At 48.1% G+C, this 22,665-nt stretch overlaps 1 protein-coding gene across 1 annotated transcript; it reads left to right on the top strand.

Annotated features, from left to right (window-relative positions):
- Positions 1–2,472: 2,472 nt before the first annotated feature.
- Positions 2,473–13,297, top strand: cfap20 (cilia and flagella associated protein 20). The gene is made up of 6 exons (XM_069915111.1): positions 2,473–2,601; positions 5,457–5,536; positions 7,364–7,475; positions 8,778–8,966; positions 11,912–12,022; positions 13,125–13,297. Exons 1-6 carry the CDS (start codon positions 2,518–2,520, stop codon positions 13,125–13,127), a joined length of 579 nt encoding a protein of 192 aa, XP_069771212.1. The 5' UTR covers positions 2,473–2,517; the 3' UTR covers positions 13,128–13,297.
- Positions 13,298–22,665: the final 9,368 nt, after the last annotated feature.

The raw sequence follows: 22,665 nt of genomic DNA, 5'->3' as shown, positions 1-22,665 counted from the left end.
GCTGGGCTTCATTAATAACTTTACTTTAAAGTTGTTGGAAACAGCACTATGAGGCTGCAAGTCTCCATTACAGATCTTGCCTACTAAGAGTCAGGCCCTTGGTGGCAGCCAAGTCTAATCAAACAGTAAGACATTGCTAGTTGCATTGCAACCATGATCACTATTATTACAGAGGGTTGGGGAGAAAATGGAAAAAGTCACTTCGTACAAAGTTTGTGTAAATATTGTTAGAGATTGGTAATATTGTGACATATTAAATAAAAAAAATAATTAAAACTCCTGTTCTCAGCCTTCTGGGTTGTCCTTCCAAAATGGATCACCTCAAACTTATCGGGATTGAACTCAATCTGCCACTTTTCTGCCCAAATCTGCATCCTGTCTATATTCTCTTGTAACCTTCAACTACCATCAACTCCATCCACTACTCCTCCAACCTTTGTGCCATTTTGCAAACTTACTGACCTCTTCAACCAGGTCATTTTATCTTCATTGCCCTGATATTTCACTCACAGATCAAATTGGCCTTTTGTCTGTGTCCAACTTGAAAGGAATATCTTCTCAATTTGCCTGCAATGCCACCGTCCACTGTTCCTGCTCAACTCTGTTCATGTCTGGCTGTTCAGTGTCTGTTGGTTTGAAACCTTCTTGTGCTACCATACCCATGAAGATTGCAACACTGAGGGCAGTTTCTTCTATAATGTGCACACTTTCACTTCTGTTTTGTTTCCATTTGGAAAAAAAACATTGCTTTGCTCAGTGATTCTGTCCTTTGCACTTGTTATGGACTTTTCCATAGGCTGGGCATTTTTTTTTAGTGCACGTTGAGTGCCACATTGTTTGCAGTAGAATGTCTCTCCATCGATTTGTTGTTTCCTATATCTTGTTCTCTGTTTATGTGCTTGTCCAGATACTGTGGCTACGACCGTGCCTTCGTTTTCACAGGCCCTTGCATTCGCACTGAACTTTTTCGCATGCTTCAGATCTAATTCACTGGTGTGGCATATCTTCACAGATCCAGCTAAGGTAACTTCCGTCTCTCTCTCTCACTTTATTGTCAATAATTCCAAACACAAGTTGGTCACGACTCATTGAATCTTGCAGCAATCCATTGAACGTTTCATTTTTAAAAATATCTCAAAAACCTTGTCGAACTTGCCCTGGACTTCTGCCTCGTCAAAAACAAATGTATTGAAAACCTCTCGTGCTTGAGGTCCTGCGAGGGTAAGTAGCAGTGCAATCTTCCATGCATCCAGTTTGCTATTGAGTCCAATGGCTTGCAGGTACAGCATGAATCGTTGTTTGAACAACCTCCACTTGTGGTCGATGTTCCCAGTCCAATTTACAGTTTCAGGAGTCTTCACACTCTCCATGGTTCCTGCTGATACTGACTCCTGGTACCATGTGATGTTTCTTTTATTGTAATAAAGAAACTTGGGTTCTTTGTATTACTTTTATTTTATTAACAACTCATGACCTCGTGCGACATTCATTTAGCATCTAACCCGAGGCAGAATATTAGTCTCCACCTCCCTCTAGTGGTTAGGAGGATCACTAACACAGCTCAGATTCTATTTAGCTTTTTGAAGCTTTCCCATTCTTCTAGTTTCTCACTGCTCTTGGCAACTGTATGCCTGAGCTTTTAGTTTGATGCCTTTCTTGATCTCTTTCATTATCCAAGGTTGACTGCCCCTCCCTAACTGACCCTGCTTTTAACTGGAATATACTTTTGTTGAGCACTGTGAAAACTCTCTTTGAAAGCCCTCCACTGTTCATTAACCATCCCTCCATATAGACTCGGATTTCAGGCCCACCCCCCCCTTGCCCCATGACACCACCCCCTCCCCGTGGCCCCGTCCTGGCCCCATCCTGCCCTGATACCCCATGCCACCCTGATGCCCCATTCCACCTTGATGTCCATGCCCAGCCCTGACTAGCCCTGGTGCCCCGTCCCACCCTGATGCCCAGTCTCAGCCCTGACTCGCCCCAATGACCCATTCCTCCCGGTGCCCTGATGTCCCAACCCACCCTGATGCCCTGTCCCCCCCCCTTCTCCTGCACACCAGCACGTGGCCACATGCAAATAAGGGAATGAATAGGAAAAGCTCGTGATTGGCCAACCCCATCTCCAAGTCTCGCCAGCCAATGGGAAAGCTCACTCTGCAGCACCATCCAATCACATGGCCCTATAACTTTTAGCCCCGCCCCGCCCCCACGTTTGGCTAATGAGGGGCGAGGAATTCCGCAGCCAGCGCGATGATAGGACGGGGGGGGAACCAATGGCTGAGGGGCCGGTTGCGTCACCCGTGGCAACAGCGGGTCCAAACAAGCCGGCAGGCGGGGTCACTCTGGCAACGGAGCCTCGAGGCCGGCGGAGCGGCGGCGGGAGGCGGGAGCCCGGGGGCAGCGAGCGGCGGCGGCGGCGGAACCTTCCTCCCGCGGAACGTTTGTTCGGGGAGCGGCGGCGTGGGGGGGGGGGGGCGGGGGGCCCGGACGGGGACGGGGGGCGGGGGCTGCGCCATGTTCAAGAACACGTTCCAGAGCGGCTTCCTCTCCATCCTGTACAGTATCGGCAGCAAACCGCTACAGATCTGGGACAAGAAGGTGGGGGGGGCACGGGGGGGGCGGGGGAGGGGAGAGGGGGCGGGGAGGGGAGGGGGCGGGGGAGGGGAGGGGGCGGGGGAGGGGAGGGGGCGGGGGAGGGGAGGGGGCGGGGGAGGGGAGGGGGCGGGGGAGGGGAGGGGGCGGGGGAGGGAGGGGGCGGGGGAGGGGAGGGGGCGGGGAGGGGAGGGGGCGGGGGAGGGGAGGGGGCGGGGGAGGGGGAGGGGGCGGGGAGGGGGGGGCGGGGGAGGGGAGGGGGGAGGGGAGGGGGGGGAGAGGGGGCGGGGCAGGGGAGGCGGGGCGGGGAGGGGAGGGGGAGGCGGGGCAGGGAGGGGAGGGGGCGGGGGAGGGGGGAGGGGAGGGGGGGAGGGGAGGGGGGGGAGAGGGGGCGGGGCAGGGGGGAGGGGAAGGGGTGGGGGAGGGGAGGGGGGGCACGGGGGGCGGGGGAGTGGAGAGGGGGCGGGCGGGGGGGCGGGGGGAGGGGAGGGGGGAGGGGGGGAGGGGAGGGGGGAGAGGGGGCGGGGCAGGGAGGCACGGGGGGGCGGGGGGAGTGGAGAGAGGGATGGGGAGGGGGGGTGGGGGAGAGGGGGTGGGGGGATGGGGTGGGGGAGGGAGGGGGTACGGGGGAGAGGGGGCACGGCAGGGGGCACGGGGGAGGGCGGGGGGCAGTGGAGAAGTGGTGGGGGAGGGGGTGGGGGGGCACGGGGGAGGGTACAGGGGAGAGGGGGAGGGGGATGGGGTGGGGGAGGGGGGACGGGGTGGGGTGAGGGTACAGGGGAGAGGGGTGGGAGGGCGGTGAGGGGGTGGCCGGGGAGAGGGCAGCAGAAGCAAGGTAGGGGAAAAAGGAGGGGGTGAAGGAGAGGAAGGAGGGAGGGGTGAGAGGGGCGAGGGAAGGGGGATGGGAGAAGGGAGGGGGAGTGGGAGTAGGTTGGGGGGGAGGAAGAGGGCAAGACCAATCTGAGGGTGGAGGGGGAGAGGGAGTGTGGTGATGTGTTATACATATGTATAAAACTGAGATGGCTGAATTTGGACATTGACTAAATTATAGGAGAGAGTAGTGAGCACATAAAGATGAGACATTAACCAATTTTAAAATTACATTTCGAGTCTCTTCAGAGATTGAAAACTGTAGGTCCTGTTTCCAGGCTTTTCTTTAATTTTATCCAAAAGAGGCCCTCTTATTCCCAACAACATGTCATAAATGTTATATAGTGAACCAATGTAAAAAGAAAGGTTGCGTATGAAAAATTACATCTATTAAAATCTTATCAATACTCATGGGAAATGTATGTAATTGAGATCGTAAAAAATCTCTAATCTGAAAATAATGAAAAAAATGAGTATTTGGTGAGCTATATTTAACTGACAGTTATTCAAAAGAAGCAAGACTCCCTTCAATAAATAGATCTTTAAAACATTTAGTGCCAATCTATACCATTCTTTAAAAGCTACGTCAATCATGGAAGGTTTAAAGAAATAATTAGAAAAAATAGGACTAGAAAGAGAAAATCTCAATAAACCAAAATGTTTTCTAAGCTGTATCCAGATCCTCAAAGTATGCTTAACTACTGGATTGTCAGTTAATTTATTTAAAGTTAAGGGAAGTGAGGATCTGAGAAGAGAAATAATAGACAATGTTGTAACAGAATTGGATTCTAAAGAGATCCATATTGGAAGCCTTCACTGTTAATATATGACCAAAATGTAAGGTTTCATATGTTGACTGCCCAGTAATAGAACCTAAAGTTTGTTCGGGCTAAACCTCCATTATTTTTAAATTTTTAGGCGTGGCATTTGTTCTTCCATATATAAGATTGAGTCAAGGGAAACACAAAAAGAAAGGTATATAAATTTAGGTCAGATATTCATTTTAATAGAGTTGATTCGACCAACCAACAATAAAGGGGCGACAGTTTGATGACACCTGTCTCACGTATTTTATTAAATTGAGAAAATTTTCATTAAATAGGTATTTATAATTCTTAGTGTTGTTACACCCAAGTAAGTAAATTGATTGCTTACAATTTTAAAGGGAAGGTTAGTATTTATTGGTGCAAAATTATTCAAAGGAAAGAGTTCATTTTTATGTAAAATGGGAAAGGAAAGAAAGCATAGAAAGGCAATGAGGTCTCCAGGTTAGAAATGAAAGCAATAAATCATTAACATAAAGGAAAACGTTGTGGGCAGTTCCCTTCCTTAAAATCTCGGAAAGTGGCAGCTAAGGATCAAAAACCAGGTCAAAAAGCAATGGACTTGAAGGATATTCTTGTCTGGTTCCACACTGGAGTTTAAATGGTTTAGAATTCTGAAAATTAGGCAGAAGGGGATAAATATAGTAATTTAATCATCAGCCTCTAATAGCTAAATATTTACTAAATTCTCACTTGGGATGTTGCACAAAGAGTGTTCACCCCAGGCCGTGTTTAGCATTTCCCTGTAACTCAGTTCCTGAAGTCCGGGCAACATCCTAGTAAATCTTCTTTGCCCTCTTTCTATCTTATTGATATCTTTCCTATAGTACGGTGATGAAAACTGCACACAATCCTCCAAATTTGGCCTCACCAATGTCTTATACAACTTGACCATAACATCCCAGCTCCTATATTCAATACTTTGATATATGAAGGCCAAGATGCCAAAAGTTCTCTTTACAACCCTGTCCACCTGTGATGCCACTTTCAGGGAATTACATATCTGTATTCACAGATCCCTCTGTTCTACTCCACTCCTCAGTGCCTGACCATTAACCGTATACATCCTTTCTTGGTTTGTCCTTCCAAAAATCAACACATCACACTCGTCTGCATTAAGTTCCATTTGCATTTTTCATGTACTTCTCCATTGCTGTTTGATTCGAGGTGAGGAATGGCCACATCAAGAGAATTACAGACAATGACATTCAATCCCTGGTGCTGGAGGTCGAGGGGACCAACGTGAGGTGAGTAACAGCATCCACCGCTGTGACTGTCTCTAGGACTGTCTCTAGGCCTTGGGCAGACTAGACCTTGGCAGTGGTGACGGCGGGGGGGGGGGGGTGAATTTTTCTCCCTGATCTCATTTTGTTGGCACTGGATAGGCTGGGGCTTTTGTGTCTGGGCCACAGAGGGTCGGGGGGGGGGGGGGGGGTGGGGTGGGGAAGAAATCTTGTTGTTTACAACACCATGGAGGACATGGATAAGGTGAATGGTCCACCTTCGTCCCAGGGTAGGGGAGTGTGAACATTGAGAGCATAGGTGTCAGGTGAGAAAGGACAGATTTCTTTACGTCAGAGGGTAGTGGTGGAACAAGCTGCCAGAGGGGATGGTAGAGTGGGGGATTATTGTAATCTTTTAAAGATGTTTAGGCAGGGACATGGAAAGGAGGTTAAACCATGGAACAGCACAGAACACGGGCCCTTTGGCCCTTCAAGTCTGTGATGAACTATTATACTGCCTGGTCCCACTGACCTGCACCCAGTCCAAATTCCCCCATCCATGTACCTCTCCAAATTTTTCACAAATGCTAAAATTGAGCATGCATTCACCTCTTTCAGCTGGCAGCTCGTTCCACACTCCCACCACTCTCTGTGTGAAGAAGTTCTCCCTAATATTCCCCATAAACGCTTCATAATTTTGTTTACCTCTGTCAAATCTCCCCTTATTCCTCTACACTCCAGGGAATAAAGTCCTAACCTGTTGAATCTTTCTGTATAAGCTCAGTTCTTGAAGTCCGGACAACATCCTAGTAAATCTTCTCTGTACTCTTTCTATCTTACTGTTATCCTTCCTGTAGTTAGGTGACCAAAACTGCTCACAATACTCCAGATTTGGCCTCACCAACATCTTTTACAACTTTACCCTAACATCCCAACTCCTATACTCAATACTTTGATTTATGAAGGCCAAGATGCCAAAAGCTCTCTACAACCCTATCCACCTGTGACACCACTTTCAGGGAATTATGTATCTGTATTCCCAAATCCTTCTATTCTACTGCACTCCTCAGTGCCCAAACATTTACCGTGTACGTCCTTTCTTGGTTTGTCCTTCCAAAATGCAACACCTCACACTTGTCTGCATTAAATTCCATCGGCCTTTTTTCAGCCCATGTTTCCAGCTGGTTCAGATCCCTCTGCAAGCTTTGAAAATCTTCACTGTCCACAATGCCTCCAATCTTACTGCAAACTTGCTGATCCAATTCACCACATTATCATCCAGATCATTGTTATAGATGACAAACAACAATGGTCCCAGCCCTGATCCCTGAGGCCCAACACTAGTCACAGGCCTCCAGTCTGAGAAACAACCACCCAACACTACTCTCTGGCTTCTTCTCTCATACAGCCATTATTGAATTCAGTTCACTACTTCACCATGAATATCTAGCGTCTGAACCTTCCTGACTAGCCTTGCATGTGGGACCTTGTTAAAGGCCTTACTAAGGTCCATGAAGATAAATATAACATCCACAGCCTTTCCTTCATAAACATTCCTGGTAACCTCGAAAAACTTGATAAGATTGAGTTACAAGTGAATGGGACCAGTATGGGTAGACAACCTGGATAAGTAGGGCCAAAGGACCTGTTTCTGTGCTGTGGGACTATCTGACCTGCTCTGAGCACCTGTTGGGGTTGGGCTCAGGGAAGAGCAGCGTGTCTGGGGGAAGAATTGGGAGAGGGGTACCCAGTTTGTCTCCTCTGGCGAGGGTGGGAGTCTGGGCAGTCAGGGGCTTCCCGCGCAGGGTACCAGCTTGAATTGGGGCAAACTGTGTCTGCAACCCCTGGCAGCACCACGTACATCACGTGCCCGGCAGATCCAAAGAAGACCCTGGGCATCAAGCTGCCGTTCCTTGTGATGATCATCAAGAACTTGAAGAAATACTTCACCTTTGAGGTGCAGGTGAGTAGGAACCTGGGGGTCCCTGGGATTAGTGGGGGAACTGTGCCCCTATGGAAAAATGGCATCCTCTCCCTCATTTCCAGGCTGGGGGTGGGGGGTTTACAGGAGGCACCACTGCCCAGATCCCCATTGCTGCTCTGAAGGGTGACCTCTCCAAACATCTCCCTGCAGGAGTGGGGTCCTCGGGAAGTTGGGAGCACTGGAAGAGATAATGAGGATGGAGGGGGGATAAACAAGGACCCCCCCCCCCCATCAGTCCAGATCACCCTCTGACCCCATCCCTGCTCTGTAACTTGGCCTCTCTCACCCCTAATCTATAACTGTACCTTTCTCTGTTCTCTGCCTGCCCCTCCACACCCCTGATCTGTCCTCTGGTTTTATTTTCTTCTTTCGTCACCCCCCCACTCCCCACCCCAATGAGTATGTAAAGTGCCTCTGCCAGGGAGAGGAAGTACGTGACTGTGGAAGATTCTGTCTCTCTTCCCTCTGTCTCCTTTCCCCCAGCTCTGTTTCCACGGAGCCCCAAACAACTCCCCTCCCTGAGTGTTTTCTCACCTTTCCTCTGTCCTGTGTCCCATCCATATCCAATTAACACTTGTGTTAATCACTGACAGACTATTAGAGTCCAGGCCTTTCAGCCCAAATTGTCATGGTGAGCCATGCAAACCTACTCCACAACAATTTAAATCTTCCCTCCCTCAAAACCCATCACCATTTTTCTTCCATCCATGTGTCTGTCCTAGAGATTTATTAAATGTCCCTATTGTCCCACCATTCCAGGCAATGCATTCCAGGCATCCACTGTTGTCTTTGTTTTTACAAAAAACTCGCCCCTGATGTCTTCCCTACACTTTTACAGACGTCCTCTGGGAAATGGGTGCTGGCTGTCCACCCTGTCTACACCTCCTACTCTGCCCCTTGTACTCTCTGCCCTCTCTCCCCTATGGATGTTCCTTAATCCATCCCTTCCCCCTGCTCCCCTCGCTATTGTTCCCGATTGCGCCCAACTCCCATCAGTCAGGATCATCTCCTGCCCCTCCCCAGCCGTAGATCCTGATTGCTCCCTGACTCCCCTCTGTCAATCTTGATCGTCTCCTGCCCCCCGTTAGGTTCCGATTGCCCCCTGCAACTCCTGTCATTCCTGATCGCCTCCTACCCATTGTAGTTGCCCCTGTGATCTACTCATCAGGCTGTCCCCTTCTCCACCTGCCCTGATCCCCCACTGTACCCTCTCCTCCACCTGCCCTGATCCCACTCCTCCCTGCGCTGTTGCGGCCTGAAGCCACCACTGTCCTCACGCAGGTTCTGGATGACAAGAATGTGCGCCGGCGTTTCCGGGCAAGTAACTACCAGAGCACGACGCGGGTGAAGCCCTTCATCTGCACCATGCCCATGAGGCTGGATGACGGCTGGAACCAGATCCAGTTCAACCTGTCGGACTTTACACGGAGAGCCTACGGCACCAACTACATCGAGACGCTGCGGGTACAGGTAAGGCCAACTCAAACCAGGGCTTGGGGTCTGTGTGAGGGGAGAACACCCTATTGGTGACTGGGTATAGGGAGCTTGGTTCTCACGGAGACAGTATACACTTGTGTCTGGTCTTGGTGCCCTGACAGATCAATCTTGAATCATTACCCTACAGTTAGTCACCAAGCATGGAAACAGGCCACTCGGCCCAACCTGCCCATTCCAGCCAAATTTAAAAAAGACATACAGCACGGTAACAGGCCCTTTAGGCCCACAAGCCCGTGCCACCCAATTACACCCAATCAACCTACAACCCTCCAGTACATTTTGAAGGGTGAGAGGAAAGTGGAGCACCTGGAGCAAACCCATGCAGATACGGGAAGTATGCACAAACTCCTTACAGATAGCGCCAGATTTGAACCTGGGTCGCTGGCACTGTAACAGCGTTGTGTTCGCAGCTTCGCTAACTGTGCCACCTGTCCCACCCACGCCAGTCCCACCTGCCTCCATTTGGCCCGCATCCCTCTCAACCCATCCTATCCATGTTTCCATCCAAATGTTTCTTAAACATTGCAATAGTCCCTGCATTCCCCCCCCCCCCACCCCCCACCTCGGCATCCTGTTCCACATACTCACCAACTTCTGTACATATCCAAAAAAAAATTACCCCTCAAGTTCCTGTTAAATCTCTCCCCCTCCCTTTAAACCCATGTCCTCTGGTTCCCTTACTCTGGGCAAGAGTATCGGAGCAGTTCTCTCTTCATTTTGTACATATTTTAGAGTGGGTTTGTGATAAATAAGCTCTAGAAACACAGATTGAAAGCTACAGTGTTCAGTCTGTGTTCAGAACGTCCCCCGTTGTGAGGACATTGTGAGTACATGGTGCTGCTGTTGTGTAAGAGTGCAGGGAACTAGGGTACCCTCTGTGGACCTTGAATATAATGTGCTCCTAATGATCCAAGGACTGTATTAACCTGACACCTCAATCTGAGATGGGTTGACTGAGGGCAGTTTGCAGTGGGGTGAATCGTGGCATGCCCAAGTTTACAATGGGACCAAACCAGATGGGCGAAGTAAATGGAATTTAATTTCGCTACATGTAAGGTGTTGCACTCTGTACATATAAAGAGGAGAATTTTGAATGGTGGGGCCCTGGAGAGTATGGCAGAACCAAGTGATCTAAGGGTGCAGGTGCACAGTCCCCCGAAATCGACGGCTCAAAGGGACTGGTAGTACGCTCAGTGGCCAGGGTGAGGTATCCCATGCTGACACGTCTGTCCATGGGCTCATGAACTGTCCTACCAAGACCACCTGTAAGTTGGAGGAACAGCACCTAATTTTCCATCTGGGTACTCTCCATCCGGATGACATTAACATCGACTTCTCTGGTTTTTGCTAGCCTGCTCTCTTCTCCCTCCCCAACCCTCTGCCTCCTTTCCTCCAACTCTCCACCCTCTTCCCTATAGTCACAGAACCATCCACCTCTCCCCGTTTGCTGGCGTGCCCTCTCTCCTGTGACCTCCTGCCTGCAGGCCTGTGCTCCCTCAGCCCCTCCCCCCACCATTTTGTTCAGGTATCTGCCCATGCTGTGCGTGCGCACCTGGGCACAAATGTGCGCACATCGATTCACTTGGAGTATGCGCAAACAGACAGACCGTTCGGGCATGTGCATCTGCGTGCAGCTTAAAGGGAACGCTATGTAGTCATGCCTTGATGAAGGGCTCAAGCCTAAAATTTTGTTCCTGTATCTTTGCTACATAAAGGACTGTTTGACCTGTGCCGAGTTTCTCCATCATTGTGTTCTTACTGTAGAAGAGTTGAGGGACTCGTGATGCAACTTGAGTTACAGGGAAAGGTTGTGCAGACTGGGGCTTTTATCTCTGGAGCGTAGAAGATTGAGAGGGGACTTGATCGAGGTGTTTAAGATTTTAAAAGGGACAGACAGAGTAAATGTGGATAGGCTTTTTAAATTAAGAGTGGGGGAGATTCAAACTAGAGGGCATGGTTTAACATTGAAGGGGGAAAATTATAAGGGGAACATGAGGGGAAATTTCTTTACGCAAAGGGTGGTGGGGATGTGGAATGAGCTTCCGATGGATGTGGTCGAGGCAGGATCATTGGTTACATTTAAGGAAAGACTGGATCATTACATGGATAGGAGGGGACTAGAGGGGTATGGACCGGATGCTGCTCAGTGGCACTAGGAGGGTGGGGATTTGTTACAGCATGGACCAGTAGGGCCGAACTTGGCTGTTCTGTGCTGTAAGTGGTTATATGATAACTTGGAGTACTCACGCAGTTCCACCCATCCAGATGTAGGAAGGACATCAATAGTTGGAAGGGGTGCAGAGGAGATTCACCGGGGTGTTACTGGGACTGGAGGGATAGGGAGAGAGGTTGGATCAGTTGTGTTTATTTCCTGGTGTATAGGAGGCTGAGGGGTGATCTTCAGAAGTTTATAAAATCACGGGGGCATGGACTTTTGAAGGGTGTAAGAGGGGGAACTTCTTCACACAGAGAGTAGTGGGGGTGTGGAACGAGCTGCCACTCAGGTGGTGAGTGCAGGCTCAATTTTGACATTTAATAACTATCTGGACAGGCACGTGGATTGGGTGCAGGTCAGGGGGAACTAGGCAGAAAAATCCTTTGGCACAGACTAGATGAATTGAAGGGCCTGCTTCTGTATTGTAGTGTACTTTGGATAAATATATTTTTCCCAGGCAGATGATTCTAGAACTAGAGGGCATAGGTTTAAAGTGAGGGGGAGAGATTTAAGAAGAACCTGAGGGGAGGAACGAGCTGCTGAGGAAGCTCTGGGAGTGGGTACAACTGCATCATTCAAAAGGCATTTTGACATACGCACAGGTGAATGTGATGAGCCCAGAACACCAGCTGGGCTAGCATGACTGAGTTGGGCTGCAGAGGGACTCTGGTGATGCTCAATGAGTTGCATGTTTGTTTTCCAGATCCACGCCAACTGTCGGATCAGGCGGGTGTACTTCTCTGACAGGCTATACTCAGAGGATGAGCTCCCTGCGGAGTTCAAGCTCTATCTACCCGTACAGAACAAGGCCAAGGTGAGTGAGGGGGGAACCCTGCTCCACGTGCACAGCCGAGCCTGGTCAAGGTGGTACGAGGGACGGAGGCACAGGGTGAAGACATGAGGCCCCCCCGTATTGGTGGAGAAATGATTGGTTGTGGTCGGTGCTCACTTTGACTTACCAATGGTAGAGTCTGTCCAGAGAATCTGCCTGGATCATCTCCTAGCCCACTCCTGAAGGGATGGAAGTTCTCAGAAGGCATGGGGTGGATGAGAATGATCCTGGCAAAAGCAGCAAGAATGCAAATTCCCCTCCCTAAGTCATGAGCTCCTTTCAGAGGGGTGCCTGAAAAACCTTGGCACCTACCCCTGTGACCGCAGGAGATGCTCCATTTGCACCCACACGTCCTCCCTCACCACCATTCAGGGCCCCAAAAGCTCCTTCCAAGTGAAACACTTGCGAATCTGCAGGGATCATCTACTGTATCCAGTGCTCCCGTTGTGATCCCCTCTACATCAGAGAGACTGGATGCAGACTAGGAGATCGACTCGTCGAGCACCTCAGCTCTGTCCACTGCAGTGGTAATAATTCTGTGTCCCACTCCCACACTGACGTGTGTCTATGGCCTTGTGCACTGTCAAACCGAGGCCACCTGAAAATGGGAGGAATACCTAATATTCTGTCTGGGCACTGTCCAACCAGACGGCATTAACGTTGACCTCCAGTTTCTGTTAGGTCTCCCACTTCACCGCCGTCTCTCTGCTTCCCCATCCCTCTGTCTCCGTTCCTCCAGCTCTTCACTCTCCACTCAGAGCCATCCCCTCCACCTCTCCCTTCTCAGCCTTTTTCTCTTGCACCCTCCCTCCCATATCCATTTATGACCTCTTGCCTGTGACCCTGTGCTCCTCTCGCTACCCCTCCACCCCCCCCCCCCCCCCATTTTATTCAGCCGCCTTCCTACTCTGCTCATACTTGACGAAGGGCTCAGGCCCAAAATGTTGTTTGTTTGTCTTTGCCATAGAGAACGCTGTGTGACCTGCTGAGTTTCTCCAGCATCTACTATGGTGCAGGTGGCAGAAGGGGTAAGGAGGGTGGAAATACCAGGGACTGGGAGCTATAACATTGCCGTTTCTTCCAGTGAGCAGAATGAAGCCTGTCGGAGAGTTGGGTTCCGTCGCACTCCCTCTAGCGCCATTCCATGATGGAGAAACACTTTGGAAAGTGAATGCTTTGTTTATAAACCTAATGTTTAAACAGTGATTTGCCGTTAATATCGAATCTTTTATTACCAATAAAAATAGTCACGATGGAGCAGGGCAGAGTTTCATTGGGCTAGAGGGGAACATGGACCTGGAATGGTCTAGACAGGGGAGGGGGGGGTGGGTATTGTCTTTCCTGGGGCCCAGCACTGTGTGGGGTGAGTGAGAGTGGGGGAAACCGTTCCCGAGGAAAACAGTGTTCTCTCTGTACTCCAGGCTTGTACCAATCTCAGATGCTGCGATTGGTTTGTATCTGATCCTGTCTGCGTAACTGAGCACACTCATGTAATAGTTGATCCCGTGTAATATTGGCTCCTTTTTTTAGCCCCAAAATTGCGTTTTCCTTATGACCCATGTAAACGTCGACCCGCCCCCTATTTTTGGCCCCTCCTGCCCAGCCACGTACCCCCACCCGCACCTCTCAACTGCGTATCCTTGCCTCGGCCACCCATCCATTCGTGCTCCCAGTGCCCTGACTGGATCCTTGGCTGCCTGCCCCCTGGAGCCCCCGGTTCCCCAATCATGTCCCCTCACCCTGGCTGTCCACCCATCTGAGCTCCTGACACCCAAAGCAAGGTACCACCGGCCCTGTTCAGCCGAGCACCCAACACCTTGAATGACGCACTCAAAGTAAAAGTCGATCGCCCCCCCCCCCCCCAAATTGACCCAAAAAATTGGTTCTGAGTATATACAGTGGGGTAAGTGGGGATTGGAATCATGACAGAAGCACGAGAGGCTGCAGAATTCCTCCCTTGCTTTTGAACATGACCAATCTCTCGGCAGAAAGTTGTGAAAAGTACTGTACCTTGACTCGAAGGAGCTCAATCCCAGCGTCTCCATTCTAACCAGGTTATAAAACATTCGTCCAGATCATTCTTTAACAATGTCATTTACCAATTTATTTTTTGGTTTTGATTTGCAACTTCGTGAGAGAGTAGCACAGGTTAGGCTTAAAAACTGGTGCTGTTCAGGACCTGCAGAGAGAAACAGGTTTTTAAAAAAACTTTTATTTAAAACTTTTACAACTTAAAATCAATAGCAACAACAGAAAAATAAAGGTTTATATACAATATAGTAAATCAGAGAGAAACAGGTTGAAGAAAGTTAGAAGAGAAATGAATGTGAAGGGAAAGAAGGCACTGAGTGAAGAACATGACCAAGGCGCGATCAAAGCTTCCTGGAGCTGTTTCTGGGTGTGGAGCAGTTTGGGACTGAGCTGAAGGTGAAGTCACATGGCGATAGGGAGTTGAAAAAAGCTTGTGGTATGTTGGCTTTTTATTTTATTGTTGGCATTGGTGAGGACAAACATGGAGTATTGAGTACAGTTTTCCAAAGTATAGGAAAGATATCAACAAATTGGAGAGAGTGCAGAGAAGATTTGCTAGAATGGTTACAGGGTCTAAGTTATAGGGGAAAGGTTAAAAAAGTTAGGTCTTTATTCTTTGGAGCTTAGAAGGTTGAAAGAGGATTTGTTTAGGTATTTAAAATTATTAGGGATATAGATAGAGTTGACATGGAGAAGCTTTTTCCTTTAAGAAAGTGGGAGATACAAACAAGAGGACATGAGCTGAAAGTTATGGGGCAAAAGTTTAGAGGAAATATGAGGGGGGGGGGCACTTCTTTACTCAGAGCGGGGTGGGTGTGTGGAATGAACTTCCAGACGATGTGGTGGAGGCAGGCTCAATGTTAGCATTTAAGAAATTGGATAAGTATATGGACGGGAAAGGAATGGAAGGTTACGGGTTGAATGTAGGTCAGTGGGGTTCGGTGGGAGAAAGTGTTCGGCATGGACTCGAAGGGCCAAGTTGGCCTGTTTCTGTGCTGTAATTGTTATATGGTTTATTTAAAATATGGTAGAAGCCTATTTTGGCCATTTAAATGGACTTCCCAAATTCACCCTGTAACGGATTTGTGTTAATCTTTAAAGTTAAAATCTTTAGTTATATATATTTCTTAGTAAAGTAAATTATAGAGTTAAATCTATTTCTAGTTAGGGAATTAGGGGCTGCATACAGAGTCACTCACAGGTCACATCACATTCGCAGAAACATTGCAATAAGAAAAAGAGTTCGTTCTGGAATGAGAAGTAATGGAACTGAAGTGGGTCTTAATTGATTCAAGAACAATAGAGTGTTTGATTTATTAAAAACTGAAGTATTCAAGTGCTCAAGAAGAACTGCTGAAGGAGGCCATCTGTTTAAACAAAAACAGGTTTTTGCTTGTGGTCATCAGGCTTTGTAAACCACTTTACCTGCTTGAACGGAGGTGTGGCCACGTTTTTATAAAGTGGTTTTGCAGAAATGAAACCAAAAGTGTGGTGATGTTGTGTCACATGATGTCAGAGATCTTTCTACTGAATGAAAAACTACATCCTGGAAAGAAAGAATTGGGGCAGTAGTCACTGGAAAGAGAGGGAGATGTTCTTTATTATAGAAGATATACAACATGTGGCACTTCCCACTGCCCTTTGTAGAAAAAAAGAGGAAGCCTCATTTGTGTCCAGAAGATGGTCACTCCTGTTTGAAGAATATCTCTCTGAAAGACAGCTGATCAAGAGACTTGTGAATTTAAAGAGATCTGAAGACAATGTTTAAAATTGCTTCATAATTACTTCTGAACTACGATTTTAAAAGATCCTTAAGGTCACAAGATGTTTGAAACTAGACTTCTTCAGAATCAAGCTTAAACGGTAATCGTTTGAATTTAATCACACACACACATACATTTGCAGAGTGGGGTTTTAAGATATAGTTAAGTTTAGAGATGAGTAAGAAATGTTATTAATAGTTTAATAAAAACTATTATTTTGAATTTCCCATTGGTGAATTTTCCATTGCTGTTCCTTTGTTAGTATTAATAATAAAAGACAGAGGAGGTAAAACCCAACCCCCAACCCCAACCCACCAATTTTCCCCTGCAACCGTGTCTGCCTGTCCCGCATCGGACTTGTCAGCCACCAACGAGCCTGCAGCTGACGTGGACATTACCCCTCCACATATCTTCGTCCGCGAAGCCAAGCCAAAGAAGAAACTAATAAGATTTTATTAGTTCATAACAACCCAAATTATCCGACAACCCTGACTGTTTTGAATAGTGGGAACAAACCGGAGTACCTGGAGGAAACCCACGCAGGCTGACGGATTTGAACCGGGCTGCTGGCACTGTTAGAGCCTCATGCTAACCGGCGGCAGCAGCTGAATTCATTGCTCAGAAAATCCTGTGTACCATTCCAGATCACACAGGGCAGATTCCTGCACAGACCGCTGTTGCAGGGTTTCTCCCCTCGTTCTCCCCTCGTCCCCTGCCCTGCTGGCTAGACCCTGGTAGTCCGATCAGGCATCTGGAGGTGAGGAGGGGTTCAGAGTGGAGGGCTGCGTGTGGGAGTCCTTCCCCTTTATAGTGGGGACTGGGGTGGAGGATTATGAACATCCACAGCTTCTGCTGTCTCTAGGGGCAGGAGGGTCCACGATTATACAGAGAGCATAGGTCACAAGACCTTAGGCTCTGAAGCCCCCACGTTCCAGCTCCCACTGCCTGTTTCTGGCCTTGGCCAAGTTAACCTTCACAGGGCTGGGCAATGGGGCACCTGTGCCCAGATTTGTTCAAGGCCCATCAGTGGAAATGGCAATGCGGCCACTGGTGCAGACCTGGGAGAGTAGAGGGACAGCACTGCTCCATTCTTTGTCTGCCCTATAGCAGACAGAAGGCAATTTTGTGTAAAATCACTATTACATGACAATAAAAGAACCTTGAATGATTGTGGGGGGGTGGGGGGGGGGGGGGGGGGGGGGGAGTTCCCACTGATCACCCAATGGTTCCATTTGAAACATTTTACAGAATGCAGATAGTTTAAAATAGTTGTTCACACCTGATCTAATTTGATAAATAGCACTTCACCACAAAGGCCAAAAGAATTAAATTTTTTTTTTTTATAAAATAGACACCAAGAGGTGGACTCGGGACTGAAAGGTTGATAACATATCTTTACCTCCTGTGCAGGCTGTGAGACCAGAGTTCCTCTGGCATTCCTGTGTTTTTTTAAAACACATGAAGCTCCTCCTACATAATGCTCTGGGTCACACACACAGTGAAACTCCCTCTAACCTGTCCCATCACACACACTCCCAGGGTTACACACACTGCCACGTCGTAACATCACCCATTCCCAGGGTCACATCAAATGAAGTTCCCTCTACCCTGACTCATCACACACTCCCGGGGTCAGACACAGAGTGAAGCTCCCTCCATTTCATCCCATCACACACTCCCGGGGTCAGACACAGAGTGAAGCTCCCTCCACACCATCCCATCACACACTCCCGGGGTCAGACACAGAATGAAGCTCCCTCCACACCATCCCATCACACACTCCAGGGTCAGACACAGAGTGGACCTGCCTCCGCACTGTCCCATCACACACTCCAGGGTCAGACACAGAATGAAGCTCCCTCCACACCATCCCATCACACACTCCAGGGTCAGACACAGAGTGGACCTGCCTCCGCACCGTCCCATCACACACTCCAGGGTCAGACACAGAGTGGACCTGCCTCCGCACCGTCCCATCACACACCCCCAGGGCTGGGATAGTGCAGATTAGATGCAGAGGGAAGCTTTCTAAAGCTGGAATTAAAAAAAAAAGTCCAAACCTTTTGTGGCACTAACACTCGCCCTGTCCTTATCAGGAATTGCTCATTTTATTGACACTGTTGTAGCGGGCCAAGCAGTGGTGGCCTGGGGTGGGCCGAATCACCACAGAATACTTACCAGGGAAGATGACGTGGGCTCCCTGTCATCCTGGGGCAGAAGCTTGTGCTGTCAGAGTGCGTCACGGACGTGTTGTGATGCACCTCTGGTTTCAGGTGTCCAGACTGGAAGTGACTGACAAAGAGGGCAGGATGCAAGATTAAATGCATTCCACAGGTCTCTCTAACTAGTGTGTATTTATTGAGCAGCACTGCCGTGGCAGACACTACATTGGTGAGTCCGACAAGAGGACACCAAATTTTGGTGTGGAATCAGCATCCTGTATTCTGCTGAGGAAGGAAGGGGTTAAAAACCAGTGAGAGTAAAAGCGAGATTTTGCAGCATTCTAATAAGGCGGGTATGGCAATTCAAAAGGTAAAATTAGTACGATGACTAACTAGGAATTTACTCTGAACCAATCAACAAGCAGGTCTGATAAGAGGCTGTCAATCTTATGTAGCAATGGAATTTGTACTTAGTAGTAATTGCATTGGGTAAGAATATATTGTGTAAACTTTTGATTGGGCCAAATGTAGCCTGGCCCATGTGTACACTGAACGAAGGCAAGCTGTAAAACACGGGGTCTGTCTCTGCCAGCTTCTATAGAGAGTGCATCTTTGTGAGGCCTTGTGCAGATAGCTCACAATTCTGCAGAATAAAGTAGTCTGACCGGGATGAAAGTTTGGGTAAAGTCATTTCGTGAAGTCCACCGAACGAACCAGAATCACACTGTTACTGCTGAGAAGGTATCTTGATAACTTGCCAGCGGACCAGAAGGATATCCGATTCTATTGGTTTTTACTAGACATGCTGGAGATCAGCAAGCATGAGCGGGGTATTCGGGTCCTGAATATGCAGGGGTTGGGAGACAGGAGCCCCTCAGACCTTATGATGGAGATGGTCATGCTCACTAATGGCCACATTGACTGTCTCCTGTTTGAGACACTGTTTCTGTCCAAGCTCCTGGGATGTCTTCTCAGCTATCACCAAAATGGACTTTAGTGACCCATTGACAGTCACCCAGGAGGCTAAGAGGCTGTATGGCACGCCCCAGCAGAGCGTGGTGTACATGCAGCCGATATATTTGGCAGGCACTGTTCCAGTACCTTGTATGCCTCTTGTGACAGTACCTGGGGGCACTTCCTGAGGTGGCTGCACAACTGGATAGGAGAGACTGGTGTTTCTATCACCACCGCTGGGGGAGAAATGCCCAAAGGTGTGTGCCTCCATGAGCTTACCCTGCCATCAGGTCAGAGGAGTCAATGGGAAATGATGTGGCTGGCCGTCATTACTGGCCACAGCAGCTAGCGCTTGAACTGGCCTTCTTTCTTTGTGTGACTGCCCTGACCCGAGAGAATTTCTGATTGCCGGTCCAATCACGTGCACGTCAATCTCGTTGGCCCCTACCAGTAATCAGGGATATGAGGTCGACTATTTTACCTGAAGCCGTTCCTCTCCCCGCCAGTGATACCGAAACCTGTGCCTGGGCGATCCTCAACCTCATCACCTCGCATCGTGGGGCTCAGTTTACATCATCCTTGTGGACTGTTTTGGTGGATTTCTGTACATGCCAAATTACATCATACCACGGCCTATCACCCACAGTCGAACGGGTTGGTTGAACGTTTCCACAGGCACCTTAAGTCCGCCTTGAAAGCCAGACTCATGGGCCTCAATTGGATGGATCATTTGCCTTGGGTATTGTTGGAGATACCAACAATACTGCACTGAAGGAAGATTTGCCCTGCTTCATTGATGGAAATGGTTTATGATGCCCCTCTTGACTATCCCAGGTGACCTGGACTTCAAGCAGCCAGGTGCGAATTCTGATAACATAACATAACAATTACAGCACGGAAACAGGCCATTAGGCCCTTCTAGTCTGCACCGAACCAAACACCCCTTTCTAGTCCCACCTCCCTGCACAATGCCCATAACCCTCCATCTTCTTCTCATCCATATACCTGTCCAACCTTTTCTTAAATAATACAATTGACTCCGCCACCACTATTTCTCCCGGAAGATCATTCCACACGGCTACCACTCTCTGAGTAAAGAAGTTCCCCCTCATGTTACGTCTAAACCTCTGCCCCTTAATTCTTAACTCATGTCCTCTTGTTTCAATCTCTCCTCCTCTTAACGGAAATAGTCTATCCACATCCATTCTGTCTATCCCTTTCATAATCTTAAATACCTCTATCAAATCCCCTCTCAACCTTCTACGCTCCAAAGAATAAAGACCTAATCTGCCCAATCTCTCCCTGTACTCTAGATGCTTAAACCCAGGTAACATTCTGGTAAACCTTCTCTGCACTCTCTCCACTCTGTTTATATCCTTCCTATAATTAGGCGACCAGAACTGCACACAGAACTCCAAATGAGGCCGCACCAACGCCTTATACAATCTCAACATCACCTCCCAACTCCTATATTCCATGCAATGATTGATAAAGGCCAGCATACTAAAAGCCTTCTTCACCATCCTATTCACATGAGTTTCTACCTTCAGGGAATGATGTACCGTTACTCCTAAATCTTTCTGCTCTTCTGCATTCCTCAATGCTCTCCCATTTACCACGTATGTCCTGTTCTGATTCTTCTTACCAAAATGAAGCACCTCACACTTATCAGCATTAAATTCCATCTGCCATTTTTCAGCCCACTTTTCTAAGCAGCCCAAATCCCTCTGCAATCCTTGAAAACCTTCTTCATTATCCACTATTCCACCTATCTTAGTATCGTCTGCATATTTACTAATCTAATTCACCACCCCATCATCTAGATCATTAATGTATATAACGAACAACAATGGGCCCAATACAGATCCTTGAGGCACACCACTGGTCACCGGCCTCCAACCTGACAGACAATTATCCACTACCACTCTCTGGTCTCTCCCTTTCAGCCAATGTTCAATCCATTTGACTATCTTAAAATTTATACCTAAAGACTGCACCTTCCTAACTAACCTTCCATGTGGTACCTTATCGAAGGCCTTACTGAAGTCCATATAGACAACATCCACTGCGCTACCCTCATCCACATTCCTAGTCACCTCTTCAAAAAATTCAATCAGATTGGTCAAACATGACCTTCTTCCCACAAATCCATGTTGAGTGCTCCTGATCAGATCCTGTCTATCCAGATGTTTATAAGTACTATCTCTAAGAATTTTCTCCATTAATTTACCTACCACAGACGTCAAACTTACAGGCCGATAGTTGCCAGGCTTCCTCCTTGAACCCTTTTTAAATAACGGAACCACATGCGCAATGCGCCAATCCTCCGGCACTATCCCCATATCTAATGACATTTGGAAAATTACCGCCAGAGCCTCTGCTATTTCCTCCCTCACTTCTCTCAATGTCCTGGGGAAGATCCCGTCTGGTCCCGGAGACTTATCCACCTTTATATTCTTCAAAAGCCTTAAAACTACACCTTTTGTAATCTCGATATTCCCCATATTTACCCAATTTGCTTTTTTTATCTCACATATCCAAAATATCCTTCTCCTTGGTGAATACCGAAGAAAAGAAACTGTTCAATATCTCCCCCATTTCTCTAGGCTCCACACACAGTTTTCCGCTCTGATTTTCTAAGGGACCAATTTTGTCTCTAGCTTTCCTCTTACCATTAACATATTTGTAGAACTCTTTTGGATTAGTTTTCACCCTGCTTGCCATAGTTTTCTCGTACCTTCTTTTAGCTTTCCTAATTCCTCTCTTAAGATTCCTCTTACATTCAATGTATCTTTCAAACATCTCCTTAACTCCATGCTTCTTATATCTAATGTACGCCTCCCTTTTTCTTCGAACCAAGTTTCCAATATTCCTTGAAAACCACGGCTCTCTCAAACCTTTTGCCCCTCCTTTTAACCTAACAGGAACATAAAGCTTTTGCACTCTCAAAATCTGATCTTTAAAAGACTTCCATCTCTCTACTACATCCTGCCTATAAAACAAATTGTCCCAATGCACACCCTGTAAGTCCTTTTGCATCTCCTCAAATCTAGCTTTTCCCCAATCAAAAACCTCAACCCTTGGCCCTGACTTCTCTCTTTCCATAATGACATTGAAGCTGATGGCATTATGATCACTGGACCCGAAGTGCTCGCCAACACTAACCTCTGTCACTTGACCCATCCCATTTGCCAACAGTAGATCTAACACTGCTCCTTCTCTGATCGGCACCTCTACATATTGTTGTAAAAACTATCTTGCACACATTTCACAAACTCTAACCCATCCAGTCCTTTCACAGAATGTGTTTCCCAATCTATATGTGGAAAATTAAAATCTCCCATAATTACAACCCTGTGCTTATCACAAATATCTACTATCTCCCTACAGATTTGCTCCTCTAGATCTCGGTCCCCTCCGGGTGGTCTATAATACACCCCTACAAGTGTAACCTCTCCTTTCCTACTCCTCAGTTCCACCCAAATAGCCTCCGTGGATGTGCCCTCTAATCTATCCTTCCTAGGCACCGCTGCAATATTTTCTCTGACAAGCAATGCAACCCCACCTCCTCTAGCCCCTCCGACTCTATCAGACCTAAAACAACGAAACCCAGGGATATTCAGCTGCCAATCACATCCCTCCTGCAACCATGTCTCACTAATCGCTACCACAACATACTTCCAAGTATCAATCCACACCTTCAGCTCATCCACCT

Source organism: Narcine bancroftii, chromosome 1 (genome assembly GCF_036971445.1).
Source record: "Narcine bancroftii isolate sNarBan1 chromosome 1, sNarBan1.hap1, whole genome shotgun sequence".
NCBI classification, from domain to species: domain Eukaryota; kingdom Metazoa; phylum Chordata; class Chondrichthyes; order Torpediniformes; family Narcinidae; genus Narcine; species Narcine bancroftii.
The sequence above is the reverse complement of the archived record's forward strand: the minus strand, read 5'-3'. Positions and strand labels throughout refer to the sequence as shown.

Coding starts and splice junctions, on each gene's coding strand:
- cfap20 (XM_069915111.1), top strand. CDS start 2,518: ATGTTCAAGAACACGTTCCAGAGCGGCTTCCTCTCCATCCTGTACAGT. Junction 5,537..7,363: donor GTCGAGGGGACCAACGTGAG/GTGAGTAACAGC, acceptor AACCCCTGGCAG/CACCACGTACATCACGTGCC. Junction 7,476..8,777: donor ACTTCACCTTTGAGGTGCAG/GTGAGTAGGAAC, acceptor GTCCTCACGCAG/GTTCTGGATGACAAGAATGT.